Here is a 23,990-nt window from a genome sequence, read left to right as displayed (position 1 = left end):
CGGCAGGGATCACAGCTTACATCCGCACCCTGGACAAAACAGAGCAAACTAAAGGCCACCAAGACGAACTAGCCCTGTTCTGTAATGTACAATATGAGCTGAATAGCATGCGGAGGGCGGCTATTCAGCCAGCACTGGATCCTAAATATGCAACAATTTGCAAACAAAGAGCCGTTAAAACCCCAACCCTTTTGTTTGGGGAAGCCAAGACACTGGGGCTCATCAAAACCAGCGCAAAGGCTTATTTTGGATCACGGTACCAGCCACATGGAAGACCGAAAAGTGTGGCTTATATCAGTGGCAGTGCCAGAACCCAATATAACCTGCAGCAGCCTTCTTTTAGGGTATGGCCAGGGACGGCCACCCTGGAAGATGCGGAAGCCTAAACCTCCAGTACAACCACGAACACGAATAAAAACAAAACCCCCTTTTTTCAGAAAACAAAGAAAATAATACAACCACCAGTAACCATGGAGGTAGGTGGGTGTGGTTCTTTTGTAAAAAAGGGACCCACGACGGTGGGAGGGAGGTTGCAATACTACAGTGACGAATGGTGTAAAATCACTACAGACTCGTATGTTCTAAGCAGTATTCAGGGTTATCTGATAGAATTTACTCATCCCAATAACCCCCCAGTACAATATACACCAGAAAGGCATTTCGTCCTTACAAAAACCGAACAATCTAAAGCCCACATGGAGCTACAACGATTGTATACAAAAGGTGTGATTGAGCATACTACTCATGAACAATTAAAATTTGTATCAAACATATTTATTAAAAATAAAAAGATGGGGGTTGCAGGATTATCATTGACCTTTCAACCCTAAACACATTCGTTCAATATGTTCATTTTAAGATGGATACCTTTATCACTGCTAAAGAATTAGTATCAGCTGGTTTCTATATGACAAGCATTGACTTAAAAGATGCATACTATACAGTACCCATCAAAGGGGAACACAGACGGTAGTTAAGTGTAAATTGATACCAGAAACGAATATGGATTATCTAGATTCACCATTAACACGGTCAATATGTTAGTAACTTTACCAATAAATAAAGCCGCAGCCCTACAGGAGGATTGCAGCGAGCTTCTTAACACCAACAGACCCTCCATTAGACGGGTAGGCCGGATAATTGGGAAGATTGTGGCTACATTCCCGGCCACACATTTTGGGCCATTAAATTATCAAAATTTGCAAAGAGCAAAAATTAGATCACTCAAATTTAACAAAGGTCATTTTGATAGACCTATGGAGCTGCCTACGGAAGCTATAATTGAACTACAGTGGTGGGAACATAGCATTAGGTATTGCTCCAACCCCATCATTATTGACAACTCGTCTATGGTATTACAAAATGGTGTATCCAAAGAAACATTTGGATATCGGCAACATAAAGGTAAGCTAAATTCAGTGGCAGACACCAGGTCACGTAAATTTAATGAAAACACGGAATGGATGTTAAATAAAATGTATTTGCTGAAATTACAGCAAAATATGGTAGACCAGATATTGATATTTTTGCGTCCAGGTTGAATTACCAAGGTATGTGTCCTGGGAACCAGACCCTGGGGCAGAAGCTACAGATGCTTTCTCACTGCATTGGGGGAAATGGCGTTTTTTATGCTTTTCCCCCATTCTGCATCATCAATCGGGTACAAAGGAAAATTCAACAATATTCGGCATCTGGGATTCTCATAGTACCCGATTGGCCTACTCAACCGTGGTATTCGGTCATACAGGGGATGGTGTTAGAACCATGTTCCATTATTGGACATAGCCCGAATTTATTAATTCATCCAGTAACTGGAGGGGGGGCAGTCACCCATGCCATAAGACTATGGATTTGTTGATTTGTAGAGTCTGAAAGACCCACTACACGGCATGGGGCTGTCAGACAGGACGATGAATCTCATCACATCCGCACAAAGACTGTCAACACGGAAGCAGTAACTCGGACACATCAAGAAATGGGGCATATACTGCTTTGACAACAACCTAGACCTAAGGGCCAAGAATATTCCGGCCGTATTGGAATTCTTAACAAACCTCCATTATGATAAACGATTGGGCTACAGTGCCATCAATACTGCCAGAAGTGCACTCTCCAATTACCTATCACAAGGAACGGAGCGGCACACGGTGGGAACGCACCCCCTGGTAACAAAACTTATGAGGGGCATATTCAATGCAAATCCCCCTAAAACCAGGTACTCCAAAATCTGGGATGTGGGTGTCGTTTTAAACATGCTGAGGAGCTGGTAGCCCATAAACAGCATTATCACTGCAGAAACTGACCATGAAGATGGTTATGCTCATGGCGTTAGTTACTGCACAACGAGTCCAGTCATTAAGCAAACTGAGCCTGGACTCCTTGATCATCTCACGAGAGAAACTGGTGTTTGTCATACATGAGTTAATAAAACAAACAGACCAGGTTCATCGGGTCAAGTGATTGAATTTATGGCATATCCATATGACGAACGTCTGTGTATAGCAAGACATATCCAATTATACATGGAATATACTAAGAGCATTCGAGGTCAGGAAATGGCTTTGTTAATTTCTTACAAGAAACCGCACAAAAGGGTCACGACCCAAACTATCTCAAGGTGGCTCAAATGTGTCCTAAAGATGGCAGGAATAAACACTAATGGTTTTAAATCTCATTCCACCAGGGCTGCAGCAAAATCCGCAGCAAAAATTCTGAGGTACCCACGGACCAAATCCTCAGAATAGCAGGATGGTCATCCGAAAGGACTTTCCAAAGGTTTTATAATAAACCAGTTTTTGGAGCCATCATCATTTTCGGAAAGCATTTTACGTTCAATATTATAATTTGCCCGAAGGGTTACAGGGCTATGATTTCAATTAATAAATGTATTTACTCGTTATATCACACAAGTCTTTGTATAAGTGTGTCTAAAATTGCTAATGATACTCTCTCCCGATACCCAAGGCAGTTGTGAAGCATGGACTCGTTCCACGGCATGAGGTCACAGAGCTTTGAAATCTTCACGTAGTCACTCACGTGACTCCGAAGTAAAATAGTAAGATTAAACGAGAACTTACCAGTTTGAAGTTTGATCTGTATTTTATGAGGAGGAACGTTGAGGGAATACGTGCCCTCCGCTCCCACCCTCCTATGATCATATCAAAACTGGTATCTCTTTGATAATCTTACTATGTTAGGTCATTATAGTTTCTGTGACCTCACACCGCTGCTTTGAAGAATGGCACGCATGCGTTGGAAGCGGGTTCTTCACGTATTCCCTCAACGTTCCTCCTCATAAAATACAGATCAAACTTCAAACTGGTAAGTTCTCGTTTAATCTTGCTATTATACTGCATCTGCCATGCATTTGCCCACTCACCCAGCCTATCCAAGTCACCTTGCAGCCTCCTAGCATCCCCCTCACAGCTAACACTGCCCCCCAGCTACGTGTCATCTCCAAACTTGGAGATGTTGCATTCAATTCCCTTGTCCAAATCATTAATATATATTGTAAATAGCTGGGGTCCCAGCACTGAGCCTTGCGGTACCCCACTAGTCACTGCATGCCATTCTGAAAAGGACCCGTTTACTCCTACTCTTTGCTTCCTGTCTGCCAGCCAGTTCTCTATCCACACCAATACTGAACCCCCAATATCGTGTGCTATGAGTTTGTATACTAATCTCTTATGTGTCGAAAGCCTTCTGAAAGTCCAGATATAACACATCCAATGGATCTCCCTTATCCACTCTACTAGTTACATCCTCAAAAACAGTAAAAGGCTAATAATCCAGTATTCCTGGGACTTGCAAATGTTCTGGTTTCTTGGATGTTCCTCCTATTAATTCCCAGACAAACTGTGATTGAATACATAGAATAGAATAGAATGCAATTTATTGTCATTCAAACCTAGGTTTGAACGAAATATCATTTCTAGTTTACACACAATCCAACACCCACACTTAACACAGTTTTACATAAAAATCCATCACAGTGAGTCTCCAACATCTCCTCACTGTGATGGAAGGCAAAGTCTTTATCTCTTCCCTTTGTTCCTTCTCCCGTGGTCCAGCAGTCCAACTGCAGTGTTGAGGCGAACTGGGGCTCCGATGTTAAAGCCCCCGGCGGGCGATGGTAAGTCCTAAGGCCGTTTAAGCCACGCCGGGTGATGTTAGGCCCCGGCTCCATGTCCTTAAACCCGCGATTCCAGCAGGAGAAGTCGCCGTAGCGGAGCTCGTAAAAGCGGTCTCCCACCAGGGACCTGCGAGCTCCCGATGTTCCCGTACACCGGGTCTGCGGCCGGTGCCTCCGAACTCCAAAGTCGGGTCGCAGCCGCACGTCACCACAGCTCTCCCCGCTCCGAAGTTGTCCAGCTTCGCGATCTCAGTTCCGCAGACTCTGCAACTGGAGCCCTCAGGTTAGTCCCGGCCGGAGGTCGCCGCCGGCTCCACGATGTTAGGCCCAACGACATCCGTGACCCGACAGGGAATAGTCGGGTTCCCGCACAGGGAAGAGATTCAAACGGTTTCCCCACAGCCCCCCCACATATACACAGCTAAAAAAAACAAAAAAAAACGGACTCAAAGACATACATTTAACAAGACAAAAATAAAAAAAGACAGACGACTGTAGTCGAGCCGCTGCCGTTAGGAGCCGCCACTAAACCTAGTGAACAAAGAAGAATACAGCACAGGAACAGGCCCTTCGGCCCACCATATGTGTGCTAATTAACATGATGTCAGTCTAACTAATTCCATCTGCCTGCACATGGTCTATATCCCTCTGATCCCTGCCTGTTCATGTGTTTGTTAATGCCTTTTAAACATTGCTGTCATATCTGTTTCCACCACCACCCCTGGCAGCATGTTCCAGATAGTCACAATGCTATAGATAAAAAACATGCCCCACACAACTTCTTTCAACTTTGTCCCACTCAGCTTAAAGCTCTGCCTCTAGTCCTTGACATTTCCACTTTGGGGAAAAGGTTCAGACTGTCTACCCTGACTATGCGGCTTATTGTTTTATAAACTTTTATCAGGTTGCCTCACGTTCCAGGGAAAACAATCCAAATTTGTTTAACCTCTCCTTATATCTAATACTCACCAATCCAAGCAACATCCTGGTAAACCTCTTGTGCATCCTCTCTCAAGACTCCACAGATTTCTGTTAATCGGGTGGCTAGAACCTCACACAATATTACAAAAGCAGCATAACCAAAGTTGTATGTAACTGCAACATGACTTGGCAACGTTCACACTCAGCACCCTGACTGTTGAAGGCAAGTATGCTGTACACCTTTACTGCCCTATCTATGTGTTCACACTGTCAGGGAACTATGGACATGGATTCCAAGATCACTCTGTACATCAATACTCTTCATGTTGCCGACATTTCATGTCTACTCTTCTCTTATCCAAATGCAACATATGTCTGGATTGAGCTCCGGCTGCCATTTCTCTGCCCATTTTTCCAACTGATCTACATTCTGCTGTATCGTTTAACAACTTTCCTCCCCATCCACAATTCCACAATAACACCCCTCCACCACTACTGTCTGCCTTATATGGCCAAGCCAAATTTGAATTCAACTACCAAGTGTCCAGGCATGCCATATACCTAGTTCCCTAATTAGTTCTTGCTTTCTTTGTATTCCCCAAAGGTCTTGTCCTAAACCTTACTTATGCTTCTTCCTCTTGCCATTGTCTTTTCACTGAGCATGATCATTCAGATTGACAAGATTCACTTCTATTGACACAAGCAATGATGCTTCATTAAAAAAATGTAACATACAGCACAAATCCCGATGATACACTACTAGTCAGATTTCCAACACCCTCTGTCTTTTATCACAGTCAATTTGGCATCAGATTAGCCATCTTGCCTTGGCTTCCATTGGCCTTAACCTCTGAACCAGCCTAGAATACAGGATCTTGTCAACTGTCTGAGTGAAGTCCAAGTAGATGATGTCTCCAGCATCTGCTCCAGCATATTTTGTCTACCTTCCAAGTAGATGATGTCTATCACTCTGCCTTGATCAACCTTCTTACTTGCTTCATCCAAAATCTCAGTCAAATTGGTGAGACAGATTTCCCCCCACTTACACTCAAATGAAATCCTGTTGTGTATAATTATCTCCAATCATTTCCCTACTACTTATGTAAGATTCATGGTGTATGTAAGAATCTTATGTAAGACTCATGGTGTATAGTTATCTGTCTTATCTCTGCTGCTCTATATGACTAACAATGTTCGCTAGCTTCCCGGTATGTCACCTGCAACTAACGAAGATGCTAAACACCCACGGGCTCAGCCATCTAATTCCACAGCAACCTGCAATCAATCTCATCTGGCCCTGGGGATTTATCCACCCTTATGTGTTCCAAGACATCAACAGCTGCACCTTCTTAATACTGACCTGGTCCACACTATCAAAGTACCTCAGTCTGTCCCGCTGAGTTACTCCAGCATTTTGTGTCTACCTCTCCCTGACCTCACTGTCAGTGATATCATCTTCTTGGTGAATATGAAAGAGAAGTATTCATTTAACATAGAAAAATAGAAAATAGGTGCAGGGATTGGCCATTCAGCCCTTTGAGCTAGCAATGCAATTCAATATGATCAAGTTCAAGTTCAAGTTCAAGTTAGTTTATTGTCATGTGTCCCTGTATAGGACAATGAAATTCTTGCTTTGCTTAAGCACACAGAAAATAGTAGGCATTTACTACAAAACAGATAAATGTGTCCATATACCATGATATAAATATCTACACACATGAATAAATAAACTGATAGTGCAAATAACAGAAAGTGGTTGGTAATAATCAGAGTTTTGTCCGAGCCAGGTTTAATAGCCTGATGGCTGAGGGGAAGTAACTATTCCTGAACCTGGTTGTTGCAGTCTTCAGGCTCCTGTACCTTCTACCTGAAGGTAGCAGGGAGATGAGTGTGTGGCCAGGATGGTGTGGGTCTTTCATGATACTGCCAGCCTTTTTGAGGCAGCGACTGCGATAGATCCCCTCGATGGAAGGAAGGTCAGAGCCGATGATGGACTGGGCAGTGTTTACTACTTTTTGTAGTCTTTTCCTTTCCAGGGCGCTCAAATTGCCGAACCAAGCCACGATGCAACCGGTCAGCATGCTCTCGACTGTGCACCTGTAGAAGTTAGAGAGAGTCTTCCTTGACAATCCGACTCTCCGTAATCTTCTCAGGAAGTAGAGGCGTTGATGTGCTTTTTTGATGATTGCATTAGTGTTCTCGGACCAGGAAAGATCTTCAGAGATGTGCACGCCCAGGAATTTGAAGCTCTTGACCCTTTCAACCATCGACCCGTTGATATAAATGGGGCTGTGGGTCCCCCTCCTACTCCTTCCAAAGTCCACAATCAGTTCCTTGGTTTTGCTGGTGTTGAGGGCCAGGTTATTGCGCTGGCACCATATGGACAGTTGCTCGATCTCTCTTCTGTACTCTGACTCATCCCCATCAGTGATACGCCCCACAATAGTGGTGTCGTCAGCGAACTTGATGATGGAGTTCGCACTGTGGTTCGCTACGCAGTCATGGGTATAGAGTGAGTACAGCAGGGGGCTGAGCACGCAGCCTTGAGGTGCTCCCGTGCTGATTGTTATTGAGGCTGACACATTTCCACCAATACGAACAGACTGTGGTCTGTGGACGAGGAAGTCGAGGATCCAGTTGCAGAGGGATGCGCAGAGACCCAGTTCTGCGAGTTTGGTAACCAGTTTGGAGGGGATGATTGTGTTAAATGCCGAGCTGTAATCAATGAATAACAGCCTGACATATGAGTTTTTGTTGTCCAAGTGGTCCAGTGCGGAGTGGAGGGCCACCGAGATCGCATCCACCGTTGATCTGTTGTGGCGGTACGCGAACTGCAGTGGGTCCAGGTTTTTGTCGATGTAGGAGTTGATTTGCTCCATGATCAACCTCTCAAAGCACTTCATCACCACCGGCGTTAGTGCCACTGGTCGATAGTCATTGAGGCATGTCACCTTACTCTTCTTGGGCACCGGTATAATTGATGCCCTTTTAAAGCAGGTGGGGACCTCAGACCTCAGAAGTGAGAGATTGAAAATGTCCGTAAAAACTCCCGCCAGTTGGTCCGCACAGGTTTTTAGAACACGGCCGGGTATACCATCAGGACCAGGTGCTTTTCGGGGGTTCACCCCTCTGAAGGATTTCCTGACATCGGCCTCTGTGACTGAGACTGAAATGCCATCGCAGCGAATGGGGGATCGGGAAGGCACATCAGTATTCTCCCTGTCAAAGCGTGCGTAAAATGCATTGAGCTCGTCAGGGAGTGATGTTACAACCGGCATTCGAGCTGCCTCCTGGTTTTGCCTTGTAGGAGGTGATTGCATTCAGACCCTGCCACAGCTGCCGAACATCTGTCTCGTCCTCCAGTTTGGAGCAGAAGTCCCTTTTGGCCTTTCTGATGGCCTTACCAAGGTCGTATCTGGTCTTCATGTAGGCCACTGTATCATCGGAGGTGAATGCCCTGTGTCTGGACTTCAGGAGAGTGCGGATCTCAAAGTTCATCCAAGGTTTCTGATTGGGAAACACTCGGAAGGTTTTTGTAGGGATGCAGTCCTCCACACATTTCTTTATGAAGTCTGTAACGACTGTGGCGTATTCGTTCAAGTCCGTTGACGAGTCCTTGAACATTGCCCAGTCTACAGACTCCAAACAGTCCTGGTCATCCAAAATCAGTACCCCGTTCCAGCTTTTCCCCCATATTCCTTCATTCAGCCCTAAGAGCTAAATCTAACCCTCTCTTGAAAATATCCAATGAATTGGCCTCCTTGGCCTTTTGTGGCAGAGAATTCCACAGGCTCACAACTCTCTGGGTGAAAACGTTTTTTTCTCATCTCAGTCCTAAATGCCCTACCCCTTATTCTTAAACTATGACCCCTGGGTCTGGATTCCCCCAACATCGGGAACATTTTTCCTGCATCTAGCCTGTCCAATCCTCTAAGAATTTTGTATGTTTCTGTAAAATCCTCTCGCATACTAAATTCCAGCTAATCCAGCCCATTCTTTCGTCATATGTCAGTCCCGCCATCCCGGAAATTAACCCGGTGAACCTACGCTGTACTCCCTCAATAGCAATAATATATTTCTTCAAATTAGGAGACCAAAATTGCACACAGTATTCCAGATGTGGTCTCATCAAGGCCCTGTACAACTGCAGTAGGACCTCCCTGCTCCTAAACTCAAATCCTCTTGCAATGAAGGCCACCGTTAGCTTTCTTCACAGCCTGCTGTACCTACATGCTTACTTTCAGTGACTGATGTACAAGCACACCCAGGTCTCGTTGCACCTCTCCTTCTAATCTGACACCATTTATTTAATAATCTACATTCCTGTTCTTGCCAGTAAAGTGGATAACCTTGCATTAATTCACATTACACTGCATCTGTCATGCTTCTGCACACTCACTCAACCTATCCAAGTCACCCTGTAGCCCCATAAAATCCTCCTCGCAGCTCCCACTCAGCTTTGTGTCATCCGCAAACTTAGAGATGTTACATTTAATTCCCTCATATAAATCGTTAATATATATTGTAAACAACTAGGGTCCCAGCACGGAGCCTTGCGGCACCCTACTAGTCACTGCCTGTCATTCTGAAATTATTTAGCATCCTGCCACATAGCCTGGCAGTAAACATAGAACCTTTACCTCCCAGTGGACCCACACTTTCCTTGGCTACTCTTTTGCTCTTGATAACTTTATCTCTTTAATTCATGCCCCCTTTGTGTCCATCTAAATTGCTGAAGTTCTCTGCTACATCTCCCATCTTCCTCGAGAGACACAGTTGCCAAGAGACGCAGTCAGTTGATTTCACTTGCCATTAACTGCCATTTGCCTCCTGCTTTCTTCTGGATCAAACCCTCAGTATCCTTTGTCATCCTTAATCTTGTCATAAAAGGTTGAAGAGTACAGCACAGGAACAGGTCCTTCTGCCCACAGTGTCTGTACTGATGGACCAATCTCCTCTGCTGCTTGTGACCAATACCACTCCATTCCTTGCATATCCATGTGCCTATCTAAAAGCCTCTTAAACACAACCAGGTATCTTCCTCCACAACTATCCCTGGCACCCACCATTATTGGAGTCTGATGGAGTTGCTCACTCACTTAACTTCTTCACTTATACTCAATGCCCCAACAAATGTCAGAGGAGCAGGGAGGTCCTACTGCAGTTGTACAGGGCCTTGATGAGACCACACCTGGAATACTGTACACCTTCTTTCCCAATCTATTTGCTTGTGTTATCACTTTTAGGGAGCTATGGAGTTGGATCCAAGATTCATCTTCACATGAATGTAGTTAAGGTATTGAAGATGTTAATGAATGAATGAATGAATAAGTTTATTGCCCAAGTATTGACATACAAGGAATTTGCCTTGGTGCTCCGCCCACATGTGACATGACATACGGTGACAGTTACAAATGACACATAAAACACTAAACATTAATAATAAAACACCATTGATCAAACATGTGACCAAACAAAATATCAGAGCAAAAGGAGGCTACAGATTTTTGGTTATTAAGTACAGCTACTACTCGTGGAAAAAAAGCTGTTTTATGTCTGGCTGTGGCAGCTTTGACAATTCGGAGTCACCTTCTATAGAGAAGTGATGTAAAGAGTTTGTGGCCAGGGTGAGAGGGGTCAGAGATGATCTTATCCGCTCACTTCCTGGCCCTTGCAGTGTACAGTTCGTCAATGGAGGGAAGGTTGCAGCCAATAACCTTCTCAGCTGATTGGACGATTCGCTGCAGCCTCCAGGTGTCGTGCTTGGTGGCTGAGCCAAACCAGACCCTGATGGAGAAGTTGAGAACAGACTCTACGATGGTCGTATAGCATTGGACCATCATTTCCTGTGGCAGACTGTGCTTCCTCAGCTGCCGCAGGAAGTACATCCTGTTGTGCATTTTTGACTGTGGAGTTGATGGTAGCCACCCACTTAAGGTCCTTGGAGATGATGGTTCCCAGGAACTTAAAAGACTCCACAGATGTGACTGTGATGGTGATGGTTGTTGATGGTGAGTGGGGTGTAGGGAGGGGAAGCTCTCCCAAAGTCTACAATCAATTCCACTGTCTTAAGAGAATTGAGCTCCAGGTTGTTGCGATGGCACCAGGACGCCAGCTGTGTCACTTCCTGTCAGTAGGCAGATTCCTCCACAGATCAGTCCAATCATGGTTGTGTCACCTGCAAACTTGAGAAGCTTGACAGAGGAGTCCGTGAAGGTGCAGTCATTGGTGTAGAGAGAGTAGAGGAGTGGGGAGAATATGCAGCCTTGCACCTATGCTGAGGGTTTGCGGGTCCGAGATGTGCTTTCAGCCTCACATGCGGCTTCTTGTCTGTCAGGAAGCTGGTGATCGACCGACAGAGGGGTTCAGGCATATTCAACTCGGAAAGTTTGGCGTGTAGTAGCTCTGGCACAATGGTGTTGAATGCATAGATAAAATCACCAAACAAAATCGTCACATAGGTCCCCTGGCTGTAGGATGAAGTGCAGGCCCAGGTTGATTGCATCATCCACAGATCTATTGGCCCGATATGCAAACTGTAGAGGGTCCAGCAGGGGTTTGTGAGATTTTTTGAGCTTGGCCAGCACAAGCCTTTCAAGGGTCTTCAATACTACAGAGGTCAGTGCGACAGGTCTCTAGTCATTAAGACAGGTCTGTAGTCATCCTGGCCTTTTGGGGTACAGGGACAATGGTGGAGACTTTCAAGCAGGCAGGGACAGCACAGGTTTGCAGGGACTGGTTAAAAATGTCTGTGTAGACCGGTGCCAGTTGTACGGCACAGAGCTTGAGAGTAGAGGGGGAAACATTGTCCTGATCCTGGAGATTTCCGGCATTTCTGTTTTCCGACAAGCTTCTCCACCTCCTCTATTTTTATTGTTGATGATGGAGAAGTGATGTTGTTCAAGTCAGTCAAGTTTACACATACGAGATGTGCAGTGAAATGAAAAGTGGCAATGCTCACGGACTTTGTGCAAAAAGACAAACACACAACCAAACAAACTATAAACACAATCATAAACACACACATATTCAAACGTTCAGCATGGAGGGTGTGGGTGATTGAGTGTGAAGGGGTTATTGGAGAGGGGTGGGTGGGAAAGGGTCCAGTCTCTTCAGATTGGAGTCTTGCATTAAGTAGGTGTGAAGTGGTGAATGGGGAGGAGTGGGTGCAGAAGGGCCCTGTCTTTGCAGACTGAGGTCAGGCTGTGAGTGGGTGTGAAATGTTGGTTGGGGTGGGAAAGAGTCCAGTCTTTTCAGACTGGAGTCTTGCTTTAAGTAGGTGTGAAGTGGTGAATGGGGAGGAGTGGGTGTAGAAGGGCCCAGTCTTTGCAGACTGGGGTCTGGCTGTGTTTGTTGGGGAGGGGGGAGAGGGGACCAAGGTTATGTTTCTGCTTGTCAAACCTGAATTAGAACTCATTCAGGTAATACTTGTTTCTCTCCTTTCTTCCCCTCAGTTTCAGCAGTTGTCAGCATCTACTGGAATGGATAAGCAATGCATGTTTGTGGTTTCTAATCAATGGAAAGGTGGACATATCACAATGATAAAACGTATTCTTGCCCTGTATGCTCTGGAAAACATGATCAGAAACATCGACCGCTATCTGAAAATGCCAGCGTAAAGAGCAGAGCCAAGCGTGTACACAACTGTAGAACTGGAACTCATACCAACTCCGGACCAGTGCCTGAACTAGCTCGCTTTACAAACTCCAATGTGTCAACCTGCTGTCTGATGAATGTTGAGAATTTATCAAAGATATGGATATAAAGTTTCAACTCACACATTGCTGTTAATTAAAAAGACAGTTATTGCATGAAACTTGGCGTCTAAACATGTCCTTTCGAAGTACATATTCAAAAGCCTCTTAACCATTATAATTTTATCTGCCTCCAATTCTTCCTCTGGCAGCTTGCTCCAGATACCCGATGCCCTCTGTGTGAAAATCCTATCCCTCTGTCCTCCTTTAAATCCCCCCCCCCCCCGACCAGAAACAAATGCCCTCTCGTTCTAGACTTCCCTACCATGGGAAAAAGATCAACTTTCCATCCTATCCATGGCCATCTTAATGTTCTCAACATTAAGATATAATGATATCTATATTACTAAAAGTCTGTTCTTGACCGGTTTTGGCCATCTGTGCTGCGATTTCCGAGAGAACGCCGCCACCTACGGCCGTCATTTTTGGCCACCTTGCTCAGAGCCCCCCTCCGCCGTATGTGTGCCGAGGACTTTTTCCGTCGATGAAAAATGACAGAGATATTAATGCTTTTACAAAATTCCCCATTATCTCCGCTGCCCCTGCTGGCGGCAGGGGGGAGGGACTATAAAACCAGGAAGTTGTGTGCCTCAATCAGTGTCTGCAAGCTGGAGGAAGGCAGAGGGTCACGTTTCTCTGAGCTGTGAATAACTGAACAAATGTCTACTCAAATGTAAGTGTCCTTAGTGGTTCTAAAACACTTGCAGAATGTGTCTATTGGTTCTGAAATGTTTGCAAAAAGTGTTTATTGGTTCCAAAATGTTTGCAAAAAGTGTCTCTTTTGGTTCTACAATGCTTGCAGAATGTGTCTTTTTTGGTTCTAAAATGTTTTTTTAGGTTCCCCCCCCTCCCTTCTCCCCCTCCCTCTCCCCACCTCACCCCTCCTCTCCCCCCCTCTCCTCTCCCCCCTTCCCCCCCTCTCCTCTCCCCCTCCCTCTCCTCTCCCCCTCCTCTCCTCTCCCCCCTCTCCTCTCCCCCTCCTCACCCCCCCCTCTCCGCTCCCCCCTCCTCTCCCCCCTCCTCACCCCCCCTTCTCCGCTCCCCCCCCCCTCCTCTCCCCCCTCCTCTCCCCCCTCTCCTCTCCCCCCTCTCCTCTCCTCTCCCCACCTCTCCTCTCCCCCCTCTCCTCTACCCCCTCCCTCTCTTCACCTCTCCTCTCATCTCCTCCCCCCCTCTCCTCTCCCCCCTTTCCTCTCTCCCCTCTCCTCTCCTCTCCCCCTCCTCTCCCCTCCTCCTCTCCCCCCTCTCCTCTCCCTCCCCTCTCCTCTCCCCCTCTCTCCTCCCCCTCTCTCTCCCCTCCCCTCCATCCCCTCACCCTCCCTCCCCTAAACCCCCTCCCCTCCACACCCCCTACCCTCTTCCCTCCACCCTACCTCCCCCTCCCTGCTCCCCACCTCACCCCCCTCTCTCTCCCCCTCACTCTCATCCTCTCTCTTCCCCTCCTTTCCTCCCACACCCAACCCTCCCTCTTATCCTCCTCTCCACCCCCCCCTCCCTCTTGCCCCTCTCTCTGTGTCTCTGTCTCTCTCTCTGTCTCTACCACTTCTCTCTCTGCCCTCACTCTCTACCCCCCCCCCCCCCCACCCCTCTCTAGGTGTGACTGCAAGTTGGGGGCTATGCGTCAGTAGATAGGGTGTTTATGGGGTAAAAGGAGCAAATTAATAATATTAATATAATATCAAGGGGGGTAATTAGCGTGAGTGCGGGGGGGTGGGGGGATAGTTAGTGTGTGTGACGCTGCATTCCGCCTCCTCCCCCACAACTGCACGTTGGGGGAACAGACCCAACGGGTCTGCACTTGGTCTAGTATATGATATAAAGCACCCAAGCCTCCTACATTCTGATGAGCATAAACACAGCTTAACCCATCTCTCCCCGTCACCACAGCTCTCCATTCCAGACAACATGCTCTCTTACTGCCACCACATCCTTCCTGAGGTGTGACAACCAGAACTGCACATAGTACCCTTCAGTGTGGTACAATTGCAACATGACGTCCGAACTCTCACACTCAGTGCCCCGGCTGGTGAATGTAAGGTGCCAAATGCCAGATTTACCATCCTATCCAGCTAAGGATTTGCACGTCAAGGTATCTCTACATCAACACGAAGGCCACTTACTCTACATGTTCTTCTGATCTTGACTTCCCAAAGCGTATCACCTCACTCTTGTCTGGTTAATAGACAATAGGTGCAAGAATAGGCCAATCTGCCCTTCGAGCCAGCACCGCCATTCACTGTGATCATGGCTGATCATTCACAATCAGTACCCCGTTCCTGCCTTCTCTCCATATCCCCTGACTCTGCTATCTTTAAGATCTCTATCTAACTCTTTCTTAAAAGCATCCAGAGAATGGGCCTCCACTGCCTTCTGTGGCAGAGAATTCCACAGATTCACAACTGTCTGTGTGAAAAGTATTTCCTCGTCTCTGTTCTAAATGGCCTACCTGTTATTCTTAAACTATGGTTCTGGACTCTCCCAACATTGGGAATATGTTTCGTGCCTCTAGCGTGTCCAAATTTCATCTGCCACTGCTCCGTCCAACTTTCCAGCTGATCCAGCTATGCCCCCATTTATTCTGACACAACCTTCTTCACCAACAACACAGTTTTGTGTCATCTGCAAACTTACTAATATAGATCACATATCTTTTCATTCAAGTCAGGAAAGGTACCAGCTCTGATCTTGTGGTACACCACTTGTTACAGACTTCCAGTCTGAAAATCAACCCTCCACACTCCCCTTTGCATTCTGCCACCAAGCTAATATTGGACCTATTAGCTAACACACCTGTACCTTAAATATGTGCACTGGCCTACCTTGTGGGACCATGTCAAAGCCTTTCTGAACTCTATGCAAACTGCCTCTACCTCCCTGCCTTTGTCAATTGTCTTAGTTACTCCTCCTCAAAAAACTCAGATTTGTGAGACCTCATCTCCCTGCATAAAACCACACCGATCCCCAACCACTCCCGACATTTCCAAGTGAACATCAATTGCTCCTTCAGAATCTTAACCAACGTCTCCCCTCCCGCTGATCTAAGATCATCGGCCTATAGTTCCCAGGGTTATCCATGCTGCTGTTTGTGAACAAGGGACATCTTAGAAACATAGAAATTAGGTGCAGGAGTAGGCCATTCGGCCCTTCGAGCCTGCACCGCCATTCAATATGATCATGGCTGATCATCCAACTCAGTATCCCGTACCTGCCTTCTCTCCATACCCTCTGATCCCCTTAGCTACAAGGGCCACATCTAACTCCCTCTTAAATATAGCCAATGAACTGGCATCGACTACCCTCTGTGGCAGGGAGTTCCAGAGATTCACCACTCTCTGTGTGAAAAAAGTTCTTCTCATCTCGGTTTTAAAGGATTTCCCCCTTATCCTGAAGCTGTGACCCCTTGTCCTGGACTTCCCCAACATCGGGAGCAATCTTCCTGCATCTAGCCTGTCCAACCCCTTAAGAATTTTGTAAGTTTCTATAAGATCCCCTCTCAATCTCCTAAATTCTAGAGAGTATAAACCAAGTCTATCCAGTCTTTCTTCATAAGACAGTCCTGACATCCCAGGAATCAGTCTGGTGAACCTTCTCTGCACTCCCTCTATGGCAATAATGTCCTTCCTCAGATTTGGAGCCCAAAACTGTACGCAATACTCCAGGTGTGGTCTCACCAAGACCCTGTACAACTGCAGTTGAACCTCCCTGCTCCTGTACTCAAATCCTTTTGCTATGAAAGCTAACATACCATTCGCTTTCTTCACTGCCTGCTGCACCTGCATGCCCACTTTCAATGACTGGTGTACCATGACACCCAGGTCTCGCTGCATCTCCCCTTTTCCTAGTCGGCCACCATTTAGATAATAGTCTGCTTTCCTGTTTTTGCCACCAAAATGGATAACCTCACATTTATCCACATTATACTGCATCTGCCAAACATTTGCCCACTCACCCAGCCTATCCAAGTCACCTTGCAGTCTCCTAGCATCCTCCTCACAGCTAACACTGCCCCCCCAGCTTAGTGTCATCCGCAAACCTGGAGATATTGCCTTCAATTCCCTCATCCAGATCATTAATATATATTGTAAATAGCTGGGGTCCCAGCACTGAGCCTTGCGGTACCCCACTAGTCACTGCCTGCCATTGTGAAAAGGACCCGTTTACTCCTACTCTTTGCTTCCTGTTTGCCAGCCAGTTCTCTATCCACATCAATACTGAACCCCCAATGCCGTGTGCTTTAAGTTTGTAAACTAATCTCTTATGTGGGACCTTGTCGAAAGCCTTCTGGAAGTCCAGATCCACCACATCCACTGGTTCTCCCCTATCCACGCTACTAGTTACATCCTCGAAAAATTCTATAAGATTCGTCAGACATGATTTACCTTTTGTAAATCCATGCTGAATTTGTCCAATGATTTCACCACTTTCCAAATGTGCTGCTATCCCATCTTTAATAACTGACTCTAGCAGTTTCCCCACTACCGATGTTAGACTAACTGGTCTGTAATTCCCCGTTTTCTCTCTCCCTCCCTTCTTAAAATGTGGAGTTACGTTTGCTACCCGCCAATCCTCAGGAACTACTCCAGAATCTAAAGAGTGACCTTAGTGACCTTCCAGTCATCTGATACTTAACCCATGGCTAAAGAAGCAAAACTTTCTGTCACAGTCCCAATCCCTTCCCTTACTTGTCGAAAATTGTCAAGCACACGTTGAGCAACTTGTGAAGATATAGCATAAAAATGCAAGTGGAGTGTAGGCTTAACAAACTCAAAGATCAGAAACATTTCTTAATGAACAATACAATTTTCCCTATTTGAGATGTGTTTATCTTACTGACTAATGTATATCCTGTCTTCTAACTTCACACCCAGAAAATTCAGATCTCTGATGACCTCCAGATACTATATTCTTTAATATATGATTTACTGCAAGGTTCAATTTGTAATGCTATGAACTATCCATCCCACAAATCAAACATGGCAGTTCAAATTGTGATTGTAATTTTATAAAATTAAAGATACTGTGGGTGTCAGAAATCAATGTCTCTGTAATATTCTGTGTGGTGATGTGAACACTCCAGATCCACGTTTGCTCCTGGTTCCGGGTGATGTGAACACTCTTTGTAGCCCATTAATGGGAAAGATAAATATTGCACATGCTGGAATGTGAAAGAAATGGGAAGAAATGTGGAAAAAAGTTGTGGTCAACATGATAAGAAGGATTTCATCCCACTGGAGAGGATGCAAAGACCATTCCCCAGAGATATTACCTGGAATGAAAGGTTCAGTTATGAGCGAGCAGAGACTGCAGAGACATGGGTCTGTTCTAGTGAAGGAGGCTGAGGGGGGAACCTGATGGAGGGGTATACAATTCTGAGGGGCTTTGACCGGGTAGATTGTACAACAGTTTTCTCCCTCTAAGGTGGATAGAACTAGAGGATATAGATTTAGGGTGAGGGGGAAGAGTCAATAGTCAATTTTATTCATCACATACCCATGTAAGTGCAGTGAAATGAATTTGCCAGCAGCGATACAATAAAAAAAAAGAACACACAATACACAATAAGGTTTAACACAAACATCCACCATAGTATTCTTCACTGTGGTGGGAGGCACAAAGTTCAGTCAGTCCTCCTCCATTGTTCACCCGTGGTCGGGGCCATAAACCTCCGCAGTCGCTGCTACAGACGGCCCGATGTACAGGCCCTTTTATTGGGACATTCGAACACACTCCGCGGCTTTCAGGTCCCGAATCGGCGCTTTCTTACTGGAGACCGCGGCTTCAGGATGTTGTTGGCCGCAGGCCGGCGGTCGGAGACTTAGAGACTTAGTGGGAATCTGAACCGGGAAAGTGGTGAGTACCTGAAACACACTGCTAGAGAGAGTGACAGTACCAGAGTCACTGAGACCTTTTAACAAACGTCTGAACAAGCTCGAACCATCCAGGCATCCATTGGTCAAGCACTGGACTTGGTGGGTTAAATATCCTGCAATGCGTGACTATAAGTGCTGAAAGATTAAAGGTTCAGGTATTAAGAGACGCTGGGATAGAGAAGTGTGTAGGGAGACAGAGCTACATTAAGTCCGACATCAGTCAGGACCTCAGGTGTCAGGTGACATAGAAACATTGCAGGAGTAGGCCGTTCAGCCCTTTGAGCCAGCACTGTCATTCAATATGAGCATGTCTGATCATCCACAACCAGTACCCCGTTCCTGCTTTCTCCCCATTGTGATGTAAATGTAATGTAAATGCCAGCGCCACTTGAGGCCAGGAGTCCAAGCTGTCGAGTTGGCCTGTGCCTCGTGACTGAGGTCAAGTGACCTTCTAGAAGCTTCTGTTTGCAATTTGAAAATAAACTCTTCTTACAAGATGTTGTCGGTGTCAGACATGTATATATTGATCTAGCCACAACAAGATCCCACTTCAGAAGTTCAAGCATGAATGGGAATTTGCCCATGTCACCTCAAGTCCCATCTACCCACGGAGCAATGGGCAGGTGGAGCGCTGTGTGTAAACCATGAAAAATATCATGAAGAAAGCCAAGCGCAGCAACCGTGACCCCATGTATGCCATGCTCGAATATTGCAACAGCCCCCTTGATGGGACATGCGGTTATGCCCCCACAGCTACTGAACACTAGACTGATAAGAAGCAAACTGCTGTTGCCTTTATCGCTCCTACAGCCCCATCCTGTCCCTCCTATGGGACTGCAACTAGCTGTCCGGCAAGAAAAACAGGCAGCATACTTCAACGATAAGACAAGCGTCGAACCGGTGCCGTGCCTGGAGCGCCAACAACAGGTGTGGTTTCGTGCCAAACCAACCGAGTGGCAACGTGGCCAGATTGCACGAAAACACCTGGCCCCTCGGAGTTACTCCACCGACACTGAGTGGTACTGAGAACCGCAGAAACAGGAAGGACATGCGATTCGTGCATGAAGCAGCTGAGCCATGCCCCGACAACATGCAGTAAAAGAGCAGGAAAACTCTCCCAGACGAGATGGATAGTCTACCAGACGTTAGAAACAGCCCCCCAGACAGAGCAAGTCTCCCAGACTAGACGGAAAGTTAACCAGACGAAGGAGCTCCTCTCCCAGATGGAGCAAGTGTCCCTAATGCAAGAGAGCAATGACAGCGCACATTGCAAGGTAATGTGGTGGGCACCTGCTCGCTGCGTGTCAAGCCACACTCACACACCACAGGAATACAACACTGAATGAGGCGGAAATATGACTCGTACGTGAAGCACGCGATTGTCAACCCTCACAACTCGACGTGTTATGTAAAATAGTTAGGCAAGAGTAAAAGAAGGCAATGTCCAAACCTCCCCCACCCCCCCACGGTATTATAAATAGCTTATATTGACGACTAAGGTCGAAGTAAGATTTATGTCAGGATAAGTATAAACATAGAAACATAGAAAATAGGTGCAGGAGTAGGCCATTCGGCCTTTCGAACCTGCACCGCCATTCAATATGATCATGGCTGATCATCCAACTCAGTATCCTGTACCTGCCTTCTCTCCATACCCCCTGATCCCTTTAGCCACAAGGGCCACATCTAACTCCCTCTTAAATATAGCCAATGAACTGGCCTCAACTTTTGTGGCAGAGAATTCCAGAGATTCACCACTCTCTGTGTGAAAAATGCTTTTCTCATATGGAACAATCTTCCTGCATCTAGCCTGTCCAACCCCTTAAGAATTTTGTACGTTTCTATAAGATCCCCCCTCAATCTAACTGGTTTATTTGAATTTATTAATTAGAAGCAGTTATTAAGCCTCATAAGATGCTGTCTTAATGTTTAAATGATAAATCCCTTTTGTGAAAATTACGATTAATTTGTGATACCGAAGTTGAAGGGGGAGATATAATGTCTGCAACGTTTGTGCACGTCATCAACATGCACCCTCTGGAGGGGAGGCTTTCATTAAATGACTTGCAGATCTCATCGGTGTCGGACGTCTTGGTTCTTGGTTCTTGGTTTCTTGGTCCTCCAAAATATTCCAACTGGAATTTAAACTGGACGTGGTGAAGGGAGGGATTAAGCCAGAAAGAGTCATTGGGAAGAAAGAGCTACTTTAAATTTAGTTTAGTGAATTTCCATTTTGTAAAAACAGGTAAAACGGTGAGCTTCACATCTGTCTTGGAGAGGGTTCCACCCCAGAGAATTCAGAAGTTTGGTGACACTTGCTTCTCTCTCATAGGTGTTAGTAACAAATCGAGCTGCATGTCTTTGGACACGTTCGATGGAAGAAATGTTTTTATTTGTGTATGGGTCCCATGCTGCAACTGCGTAGTCCAAATGAGGTCTAACGAGGGTGAAGTATAGCTTCTCCTTGACAGAAGTTGAACAATGATGAAAGTTGCGCCTCAGGAAGTTTAGGACACCTGTTGCTTTCACCGTTGCATGATGAGTCTGACCATTCCAACGCAGATCATTCTGCAATTTGATGCCAAGATACTTGGTTTGTTTGGATTCTTCAAGGGTGGCACCAAGTATATTGTTAGATGTTTCACCTGGATTCCTCTTTCTGGTGACACGCATGGTTTCACATTTGGAAGGGTTGAACTGCATGCCCCATTGTTGTGACCACTCAACCATAGTATCGAGATCCTTTTGGAGAGCATCTTCATCATCAGCTGACTTAATTGGACGGTACAGCAAACAATCATCAGCGAAGTCTGGTCGTACTTGCGACGTTTTCATGGATGTCATTTATGTAAAGCAAAAATAGGTGTGGGCCAAGTACTGTGCCCTGGGGTGTACCACTCAACACTGGATGCCAATTGGACCTCTTTCCGTTCACACACACACGCTGAAGACGTTTTGTCAGGAAACTGGAAATCCAACGTTTCGTGTTGGAACGAATACCATAGAAGTCAAGCTTCCGAAGCAGTCTCTGGTGTGGGATGACATCAAATGCTTTTTATTATGTTTTATTAAAGTCTCTTTATTATGCTAGTCACAACCAGGTTTTACACTAGACATTACACCCATATCCCGAGAAGGGGCCGCCGTCTTGGGGCACGGCTGCCTAGCCAGCAGCTGTCCGTTTTTTCCACTCTTTTCTTTAATTTTTAGTGAGTTTTGTGTTTTGTTTTAGAAGGTCTAGACTTTTTTTGTGTGGGGGGGGGGAGGGGGAAACTATTTTCTAGGTCCCTACCTGGTCGGAGAGGCAGCTTTTCTCCGGGCTGCAGTTTCGACCCGTCCTCGCGGCCTACCATCGGGCCTGCAGCGGCGTTTCCTGTCGGGGACCGCCCAGCACCTTCGGCTTAGGCGGCGGCACAGCGCTGGAGCGCTATCGCGGTGCGGAGCGGGCGATGCCTTGCCTGGGTCGCCGCGCTGGTGCTCCGGTGAGCTGAGACCGCCGAGAAAAATATTGCGGAGCTGCGGGAGCTCCAACAGTCGCGGCCTTGTCGGCTCCGGTAAGGAAGCGGACGTTCCAGGTGTTCCAAGCCGCTGAGAGGATTCTCCCGACACCGGACCAACATCACCCGGCGAGAACGGCCTGGAACATCGGGCCTCCATAGAGGCAACTGTGGAATCCTCAATAGGCCCAACTATGGGTGAACTGGGGATGGGGACTGGACATTGTGCCTTCCCTCATAATGGTAACCATTATGGGGGGATGTTTCTATGTTAAAGATCCTTATTGTTCCGTTTCCAAGATGGCTGCCGGAAGAGAGAGTGAACGCTGGCGCAATTAGCTGCCGCTGCTCTCTCTTTGAATTGTGTCTTTGAATTGTGTCTTTGAATTGTGTATTGTTGATGTCTTTATTATTTTTTTTTTTTGTCGTTATTTTTTGTTTTGTTTCATTCCGCTTACATGTTTTTTTATTCTGTTACTAAATTTTGAAAGGTGTCCTTGAGTCTTGAAAGGCACCCATAAATAAAATGTATTATTATTATTATTATTATTATATCCCTAAATTCCATTAGCCTTAAGAGCTAAATCTAACTCTCTCTTGAAAACATCCAGTGAATTGGCCTCCACTGCCTCCTGTGGCAGAGAATTCCACAGATTCACAACTGACTGGGTGAAAAAGCTTTTCCACATCTCAGTCTTAACTGGCCTACCCTTATTCTTAAACGGCACTCCTCCCTGTTGTACCTGCATGCTTACTTTCAGTGACTGATGTACGAGCACACCCAGGTTTTGTTGCACCCAGGACTGTCATAACAGCATTATAGGCCCCCGGACAAAGCAGTGCACTGGGGCCCCTACTCACACGACCACTCACAGGAATAAAAATGACGACCATCTCGTGGCAGATAGACGCTTGACTACAAAATGTTGTCCTAAAGATGCCAGAATATTCCATTGATGTGTAGAAGCAGAGAAAAAGGAATCCAGACACTGAACAAAGGCAAAGAGTTTTACAGTCTGTTGACAACACTCTGTCGCTTTTACACCCACCAAGTTCAGGCTGTGTCCAGCACAGGGGACATAGATGGTGAACTCATTCAGTTGATGAATCTGTGCTTGCAATACAGTATAGCGTCCAGACATATATGAGGCATTGGCAGATGACTGACCAGTTTGATTGTGGAATTTTGTTCTCATTAAGGGAATCCACAATAGTGTCTGCTAGATTATTTGCTCCATGAGAAAAGATGGGGATGAACTTAATGAAACGTTCCACAGGCTCACATCCTCGAATGTACCAGACAGTAAATGTCAGTTGATCAGTGTGTGAGATGTCTGCAGTGGAATCCACACTTATTGAATCATACTTTCTCTTTTGTTTCTTTAAGAGTAGCACAAAGAACATGTTGTTTCCCGTGGATAAAGATAAGCAGGAGAAAGCACTGATTGGCTCCAGCCCGAGTGGGAGGAGAGTTAGAAGTGAGTCAGAGGGGGAAAACAGTTGAAAACTGATTAATTTGGTTTGTAAATTGGTAAATTAGGCAATTTAGCAGTCAATATTTGCAAGACAGCTCTTAGGGAGTGTCAGTGAGGGAGCGGCCTTGTGAGGGAAGTGCCCTGTGAGAAACGTGTGTGTCTTTGGCTTGAGAGTCTTCGGTGAGGAGGCTACGCAAAACGCTGGAGAGGGAGAGACGAAAGGAGATATCAAGCAAGCTGATTCAGTGTGATGCTTGCAGTATGTGGGAGGCCAAGGACACCACTAGTGCCTCTGGCTGATACAAATGCGAGAAGTGCATCCAGGTATAGCTCCTGAAGCA

General features: G+C 46.1%; 1 protein-coding gene across 1 annotated transcript in view; it reads left to right on the top strand.

The window, feature by feature from the left end:
• The window catches only part of LOC116967573, a 51,485-nt gene extending 31,782 nt beyond the window's left edge, over window positions 1-19,703 (top strand). The window contains exon 7 of the mRNA XM_033014191.1: window positions 19,488-19,703. Coding sequence (XP_032870082.1) covers window positions 19,488-19,703 — 216 coding nt within the window. The remainder of the gene's footprint in view (window positions 1-19,487) is intronic.
• The last annotated feature ends 4,287 nt before the right edge of the window (window positions 19,704-23,990 follow it).

This window comes from Amblyraja radiata, chromosome 40 (genome assembly GCF_010909765.2).
Source record: "Amblyraja radiata isolate CabotCenter1 chromosome 40, sAmbRad1.1.pri, whole genome shotgun sequence".
Classification (NCBI taxonomy): Eukaryota; Metazoa; Chordata; class Chondrichthyes; order Rajiformes; family Rajidae; genus Amblyraja; species Amblyraja radiata.
This window is presented reverse-complemented; position numbering and strand designations above follow the sequence as displayed.